This window comes from Austrofundulus limnaeus, unplaced genomic scaffold (assembly GCF_001266775.1).
Source record: "Austrofundulus limnaeus strain Quisiro unplaced genomic scaffold, Austrofundulus_limnaeus-1.0 Scaffold2012, whole genome shotgun sequence".
Classification (NCBI taxonomy): domain Eukaryota; kingdom Metazoa; phylum Chordata; class Actinopteri; order Cyprinodontiformes; family Rivulidae; genus Austrofundulus; species Austrofundulus limnaeus.
In genome coordinates this window covers 7,120-15,727 of record NW_013954414.1, presented here as the reverse complement: position 1 = coordinate 15,727, position 8,608 = coordinate 7,120, and the positions used below count along the sequence as shown (strand labels likewise).

The 8,608-nt window shown below is 38.4% G+C and overlaps 1 protein-coding gene across 1 annotated transcript in view; it reads right to left on the bottom strand.

Moving 5' to 3' along the window:
• Nucleotides 1-1,905: 1,905 nt before the first annotated feature.
• Nucleotides 1,906-8,608, bottom strand: part of LOC106536870 (F-box only protein 11) — a gene marked incomplete at its 5' end in the record, with an annotated part of 11,481 nt that continues 4,778 nt past the window's right edge. Inside the window, 14 exon segments of the mRNA XM_014034213.1 lie at nt 1,906-3,284; nt 3,376-3,474; nt 4,125-4,233; nt 4,316-4,423; nt 4,520-4,630; nt 4,707-4,850; nt 4,934-5,010; nt 5,124-5,209; nt 5,568-5,690; nt 5,823-6,003; nt 6,087-6,304; nt 6,389-6,526; nt 6,619-6,725; nt 8,108-8,219. Coding sequence (XP_013889667.1) covers nt 3,155-3,284; nt 3,376-3,474; nt 4,125-4,233; nt 4,316-4,423; nt 4,520-4,630; nt 4,707-4,850; nt 4,934-5,010; nt 5,124-5,209; nt 5,568-5,690; nt 5,823-6,003; nt 6,087-6,304; nt 6,389-6,526; nt 6,619-6,725; nt 8,108-8,219 — 1,743 coding nt within the window. The 3' untranslated portion in view covers nt 1,906-3,154.

The window sequence follows — 8,608 nt, the reverse complement described above, 5'->3', positions numbered from 1 at the left end:
ATATATAGCAGAAAGCGACTAAGATGCAACAATAGTTCAAATTAGCAAAAAGAAGCACAAAAATGCAGAAATTAGCAGAAAAATAGCAGAAAGGAGAATTATATCAGAAATAGCAAAAAATAGCTAAAATTTGCTTAAAAAAGTGGCTAAAAAAGCACAAAGTACTTAAAATTAGCAGAATCAGAATAAAATGTGTGAGGTYATGTAAAAATGTAATTAAAAGATTTAAAAAATGTTGAAAACCGCTTCATTCATTTTCAWTGGCAAAAAAGTGAAATAGCTGAAATACCAAAAGTCAAAGCAGGATTGTCATAAATGAGCTGAACGTTTTGATATATAAATTGTTGAAATACCACAAAAATTGTGGAACGAGTTAGATGCTGAAAAAAGTATGGAAGAAAAATGATCTCAATATTGTGAGTGCTGTGAATTATGTGAGTTATGCTATGTGTGTCATTGTGTGAATGCTACGAAGCATTCACAAAGTGACTCAAAGTGAAATAGCTGAAAAAGTCATAGCAGGCATGTCATAAATGAGCTGAATGTTTTGATATATGAATTATTGAAGTAGCACAAAAATGATGGAATGAGTTAGATGCTGAAAAATGTACAGAAGAAAAAATGATTTCAGTGCTATGARTGCTGTGAATTATGCTTTGTGTACTAAGCAATCATTCACACTCTCAAGAGTTGATTTTGCATTCGATGGTGCTCATCATCTACATAGAAAACTAATGTTAGGCTATTTAACCCTCCTGCTGCCCTTGGCTCATKTTATCAAAGGTGTTTATGATTAAAACAAGCTTTGTGGTAAAAAAAAAAATAAAAAAAAATAAAATCCACATTTTACTTTTCTGAGAACAGCGTGACTTTGACCTTTACAGCTCAAGCTTTCCAGATGCGTAGTGCGCCGTAAACATTTGAACCGGTGCTGTTCACCGTGTCGGGACAAACACGTGATCAGCTGATCGAGGTTTTCTGAGAAAGCCGCCGCCATAAAGTTCCCACTGGGACCGGGSGTGTCCGGMGGCAAACCACCAGCATCATCTGGTCACGTCAAGTCATTCATGTTGTGCTGACTGGTGTCAGGCTTGTGTTCTGCATCCATTCCTCTGTTGGACACGGTGACGTTTACAACACGAGTTTTACAGTGTGTAATCAAGACTGTATATACCCTATAGAAAACTGAAGATGTCTTGACGTCTTGTGAAGAAGTCTTCACCTTGTTCTCCATGTTATAACTTTTCACACAACTGAGCCTCAAGTTCAGCCCGTTTGTCTCAGTAAAGTGGCAGTCAGGGAGTGAGACACACGTGGTTACCATGGTGACCATAATGAGCCACTACACTTATAGTTTACACATCAAAACGCTGGAATTTTGGACAGCAGACGTTTTTCCACCAGAATATATTTTTAGTAATTTGAGACCAACTGCCGTAAATGAACACTCAAATCTTTTACTATATTTCATGTATATTACCATCATTTTTTTAGCTTAAAAAGCATTAAAAATCTAATTATCAATAACTTGTGTATAATACTACCCCCCCCCTTTATGGACACACACACACACACACACTTTATGATTTTTATGGTTAAATTTCTAGTATTATCCATGAATAAACACAGCAAGTTGTTCCACTATGGCACCCTCTGCAGAAGGGATCAGCCAAAAGAACAAAGCATGTTAGTAATCATGTATTTAAAATAATTCTGCAAAATGACCCAATCTTAAATTTATTCTCACTTAATGACCAGTTTATTTATATTTCTCAAATATCTAAGTCTCTGAAAAGTAGACCTATTCAGCTGTAAAATCACGTTATAAATGACCCTTTGAATCTTTCCCAGCTCTTCAACTTCACACAGTTAACTTCACTTTCAGTGAATCAAAACACAGACATCTTTGATCTAATAAAGTTTTATTTTCTTAGAAATGGCAAGTTTTCGTTTTTTTCTTTTGTCTTTCTAAGAAAGTATACCCCTTTTTGAATTCCAACTAGCATCTACATAATGGTTATTGAATACTTCACAATATATTAAGTCTAGATGTTATGATACATGCATACGATTCAGGCTGCATGAGGAGCCAAAGTCACCACGATACACTGGAGGAGGGGGGGTGGGTGGGGGGACGACTGCAGACTGACTTTAGTTCCAGTTAAAAAGGAGCTTGGTAGCCTCCTATTTGAAACCCTCTCCACAAAACACTGACTGGATCAACATAAAAACACACGCACGCGCACACACAACTTGCACTGTACACAACACACATTTACACACCCCTTTTTTTTTTTTTACAACCGTGGAGCCACTCCACCTGTCATTTAAACTAACACACAGGAGAGGATTTATAGTGTTTAAACGAGTTTCTCTTTCACAGAAAGAATTTCAGCACTGGGACATTTGCGTTTCTGCAGGTCGACGAGGTGGAGGTGGGAACGTTAACCAAAGAAAAATAATAATTATAATAATATATAATAAAATAAAAGACATTCAAATACAGTCAGCTTTTTGCTTGAAAATACAAAACTACATGAGAAAAAATTGAAATAAAATTCATTATCAGAACTTTTTTTTTCTTTTTTAAAAAAGGCCCAAGTGCTCCATCAGACACACAGTAATTTTTTTTTTTATCCACACAGCGCAACATTCACACATCCATTGCCTAGTTACAACTGTCTGAGCATCCGATAGGGATGGCAGCTGCGAGGAAGCAGGAAGTCCTGTTTTTGACAGCAGTTGTCAAGAAGAATCAGAAGAAGAGGATAAACTGAGGGGGAGAGCTTTGTACTTCCAAGTGCCCACCAGCTGACTTCATCAGCCCCTCACAATAAAGCCCTTCTTTTCCCATCTTCTTTGTTTACAAACTGCAGTACTTCAGCGAGGAAGCTCTTCGAGCTGTTCTGTCAGTTTATCTTCAGCTCCACTGCCTCCCTCTAGTGTCCTGCAGCAGCGAGTCCGGCTGCAGCCAGAGGAAGCTGCTTCCTCTGCAGCTTCTTCCACTTCGACCCCGTCTGAGAGCGCCGCGATCAGAGTCTCTCTGGGCTCTTGTAGCTGCAAGTGGATGCGTGCGTGGAACTGTGTGTGTGGCTGTGTGCAATGTAACGTGTTCTGTATGCTTATCTGAGGGCGTTCACTCAACCACACGCCTTCAGTTATGCTGCAGCGTGTTGGACTCGATGGGCGGCGCCGAGTCATACAGAGTGTCTGTGTCGTGCGTGGGCTCTCCGGCCAGCGTGCACGGGTTGGACAATGTCCCTGCTCCGCAGTCACAGAAAAACCTGGAGCACGTCATGCAAATACGGATTAGAAACACTCGACAACCCTGACATGCAGAAACATTTTGTTTCTAATAAACAAAAAGCAGCTTACCGGTCGTGCCGTATAAACTCTACATCATGTCCTTGGTGGCATTTTTTGATACAGTTAACACAGATGGCGTTCCTATCTGTTGTATTACAGGTGTGGCATCTAAAAAGACAAAGATTAATGTTTGACAAACCTGCAATTTGTTTTGTTAGTAAGCATTTTATATTTATTTAGTCTCGATGAGGTGATTGTTTACAAGATAAAATATCTCTAGTTTAATTTTAGGTGTAAACTAAACTATTTACACAGCAAGTCTAAATAAATGAAAGGCTTTTCTAGAAATGTCAGTATCTAATTTAAGAGCAGAACCCACTGTAATGCTGTATATTATTAACAGAATGGTAGGGGTGCACTGATTGCAGTTTTCTTTGCCGATCGCTGATCTTTAAAAAGTCTGACCAGCTGATTCAGGTTTTAGCCGATATCAATCTTTTAAATAGCTGACACTGTTGAGTGTTATCAGGTTACAATACATCTTCAATTTTCCAATGTTATTTCATTGAAAAACACTGAACAATACCCTTGAAACAATAGAAATGTGTTAACTGGACATTAGGTAGTGCTCACAGCAGAGCAGAAGCGGGCAGTGGCTGATTTTCAGATCTTTGTGGAGGTACAGCAGATGTGAGGCCGATTCTTTCCACTGATCTTTTCAAAGTACTGGCTGATCTCCCAAAATTAAGAAAATCAGTGCAGCCCTACAGAATACCATGGTAAAACTTCACTTTTTACATAAATGTCCAAAGGCTTACCTGTAGAAGTCGTGCATGGGGTAACTGGTGTAGCTTGAGATCTTGTAGAGACACTGTCCTCTGCTCACCGCCTTCTCAATGGCGTCCTGATTATGTTGAATTTTGTTATCTGACATAAATCAAACAAATGAAGGTGGTTAGTGAGCCAACTTGTGGCTGAACCAAGCTAAAAGTCCACCTTTCAGCCTCACCTTTCATAGTGACGTTGACTCCTGAGGCCAGAAACAGGCCTCCGAAGCGATTGTTGAAGATCTGGTTGCCCTCCAAAGTGGCGGTGGCATGGTTAGTGATTTCAATACCTAAACAATCAAAACGAAAAGCAAGCAGTCAGCCAAAACATGACAAACAAACATGACAAACATTTTTAACGTTCTCAAAGAGTTTGTAAAGATAACCTGCTGCAAAGCCGTCAAAAATACGGTTCTTGCGGAGTATTGGATGGCTGTTGGTGCTGATTAGCACACCAGCCTGAGCATTCCTGAAAATATCGTTCTCTTCCAGCAGACCTACAGATAACAGAAACTCATGAGATACACACAAACAGATGATCTGTCTGAAAATACTCCCCGTGTGATAAATTACCTCTGCCTCCGTTAAAGATGCAGATGCCCCCGTCTCTTCCGTCGTGGATCTTGTTTCTTCGCAGAGTGGGGTTGCTGTCGGTCTTGATCCACACTCCAGCCATGGCGTTGTCAAATATCTCATTGTCCTCAATTAAGCCCAGACCTGTGAGGCGACGGCGGGATTAGACGAGGAGCTAACAACACATACAACACCAGATTAATCCAGAGGCACAGGGAAATACAAACCTGAGTTGTAGACTAAAATCCCTCCATTCTGGCCTCCCCATATCTTGTTGCGTCTGATCTTTGGGTTGCTACCAGTCCTAAGAAAATCCAAAAACCCTTTATAAAAGTGCAGCCTAAGGCTTTTATTTAGAATGATCATCTTTGTCTTTCATTATGTTTGATCAAGGACTCTGCTGGAAATGCTTATTACCTTATTTGGACACCAGAGTACATGTGATTGTAAATATCGTTGTCTTCCAACACACCGTGCCCGTTGTCATAGAAATATACTCCAACCTGAAAAGACATTTTAATGGAAGGCCATCTTTTTATTGTGGCCAAGGTTATGTTAAAAAAACATTAACATATATGCCTTATTTCTTCAAGAAACTAACTAGTAAGCTTTAAATCTCAACGTTTTTGATTTTTTTAAATTAACTGCATCAAGTTCATGTTAACATTGTTTGCAATATTTAGGCAATAATAGGAATTATTTTATTAGAAAAACATGCAAATCATTTACTGGAATGGATTACTCTTGGAATTAGAATTTCTACTAATTGTAAGAAAGGTAWTGGTATTCAATAGTACACATATTGGTAAGTACTTGTACTCAGTTTGAATAAAAGTGGCGTGGGTCCAGCTGTAATTTTACCTGTTTGCCACTGTGGATGCGGTTCTTGCGGAGGACAGGAGTGCTGCCTGTGGTCACCCAGACTCCAGCCAACGTGTTGCTGTAAACTTCATTCTCCTCAATCACTCCTTGGCCTTTCTCGTGCTGAAAAACAAAGGAGAATAATGAACAGGGCTTTTACTTCGACACTGGAAATATTCTCACTGTATCATAAATCACAAATTCCAGTCTACCTGGTGCATCGTGTATGATAAATATGAACTAAAGTGTATTTACCACATAGATGCCACCATGCTGTCCATCGTGGATTTTGTTATGCCTTACAATGGGGCAGCTGTTGGTTCGGATCTGGATTCCAGCCAAGGCGTTACCGTAGATGTCGTTACTCTCTATTAAACCTCGCCCGTCTCCAAATATGTACACTCCACCCTGGTTGCCGTTGAATATAGCATTTCCCCTGAATTTTAAAACAAAACATTTTGTATTTTTTAAATGACTGCAAGCCATGTTTGTTTCCTGAAAAGCCTTCGTTTTTTTTACCGTATCGTTGGGTCACTGTTGGATGTGATCCACACACCAGCGAAGTTATTGGCATAGATTTTATTCTCTATAAACTGGCCCCGCCCCTTCTCGTGGACGTAAATGCCTCCCGTTTGGCCGTGGTGGATCTCACAGCGAACAACAGTAGGGTTGGCGTATGCTTTCACCTCAAAGCCAGCTATGCGATTTCTATGGATGTTACAGTTCTCAAAGTAACCCTGAAATGCAGAATAAACCGATGAGGCCAACTGAGACATTTCCTACAGTTAAAAAAAAGACTCGACAGAGCTGAAAGTTGTTACCATGCCGTGATCGAACGTGAACACGCCTACATCTCGTCCGTGGTGAATGTGGTTACGCCTAATGATGGGATTCCCGTGGTTTTTCACCCAAATTCCTGCTAGCGCATTGTTGCTGATTTCATTATCTTCATAAATGCCCTGCAAAAAAAAAAGAAAAAGAGCAAAATTGAAGCAAAGAGTATGTTTGAGAAAAGTATTGCAAATAAAAGTTAAAACGCTTTTCGTTTTACCTGTGCATGGTCTGTAATGTACAATCCCACGTTCTCACAGTCGCTAATGTTGCAGTGTTTGATTGTTGGACAGGCACCCTGTCCACTCACACACACAGCTGAACCCACTAAACACAAAACAAAACAAGTGTCACAAAAACTGAAACTGAAACTACAATAAACAAAAAATAATAATTATATTTATAAAATCAAACCACAGGATATGAAACTTTAAGAAGTTGAAATCAGCCACTTTTGCTCATATTTATTAGAGTTTGAATGGCTGTTAATTTAATTACCACCTACAGTTAAATAAACAGAATTAACATGATTTCTAAACAGATAACTCAACCATTGATGTTTGATCTTTAAAAAAAAGGTAGTGAAACAACTTGATTAAATCAATAATACATAAGTTAACTTTTCTTTAATTACCACATCTTTGGGAAAATAATGTTAATTTAGTACTTCAGCCTCTAAGTTAAAGCCCTTTTCATCCAATGTTTTGTGTGGCTACTTATTACACCTATACAACATACAGGGATGTGATCAGATTTATTTTTTGTTATAGTTTTACTTTACTAACAAATGAACAGTCTCCTCGGGTTTAGCATCATCTTCGTGGGGTTAAAGTCTAAATTCTCAGATAAATGAAAAAAGCATTTTATCTAAAACCAGACTTTCTTACCAGACCATTATGTTGATTTTCTCATAAAGTATATTTTTGGGGCTACAGTCTTCTGTTAACACAAAAACTCCAAAGCTTTATGACATTCCTTTGTTCCAATTTTTGCTTTTTAGAGCAGTAATTAATGTTTCTCACTGTTAAAATCAAAGTTTTAGTGTCTTTAAATTTACCTTTCACACAGAGTGTTGGTGTAGCAACAGACCTGCATTTCACATCTATTTAGAGACAGTTTGTCTTTTTGTACACTAGGGGTCTTGGAAATACTATAGCAGTATTTCTTATTCTTAGTTTTGTGAAACTCTGATTATCCTAAAAAGGATGCAGCAACTTCATTTGCTGATACTTGCAGTTTGATAATGTTCCTAACTGCTTTTTAAGTAAGATGCTATCAGAACTGGAGCAGTCTAGTAATACAGTATCTTAAAAAATATAATAAGAAGAAACCCTAAATGAAATTCAAATTATTTATTAAAGTCCAGCCTAAAAACTCAGTAAAACTTAAAATGCAAAAACAGACTTCTCAAAATAATAAATGATGTCCAATTTGCAATGAGCTAACATTGTAGTAATTAACCAAATTAAATCTAAAATATAAATTACACATTAAAACAAATGAAAAATCTGAGTAAACAATTAAAATCCTCCCTAAAACTGTTTCTAAGCAAACATTGCACCAAACACAAGTTGAGCTTCCTGTTATACAAATCCTGCTCTTGCAAAGTCCGATTTAAAAAATAAATAAATAAAAAAGGCAGAAAGAAAAGCATTCATCTACATTCTCCTACTGAAAGAAGAGATCAGAGTGTGTCTGTGTGCAGGTACCTGTGCAGGTGGAGCGGATGGTACAGTGGTCGATGTTTGGACTGCAGTTGACTGTGATCTCCAGACAGTGGTGGGCGTTATGGTGCTGCGCCGATTTATCATCTGGATTAAACTGAAGAAAGAAGAGGAGCTGAGGTCAGACAGAGGATAAGCTTACTGACAACACTTCTGTCTTCCCACCACATCCAAACTGGACTCATCCTACTGAAAGCAACGGTGCCGCCACAAATACATCAAGCTCATAGTGTTAGGAAACCACATAGTGACAATTTAACACAAGATGAACATCATTCAGGTGATTACATATGAACAGTTTTATTATTTGTAGACATGGTTAACTTAAACATAGTAGGTAAAAGTCAGATTTGCCACAGCTGATCTGACAATATCTAACTATTAACTAAAGATTTTTTTGGGGGGGGGGGGGTTGGTTAACCTGATGGATAGCCCCTCATCAGAGCTAAACAACCAAAGAAAATCTGAAGTTCCTATGTTTAATAG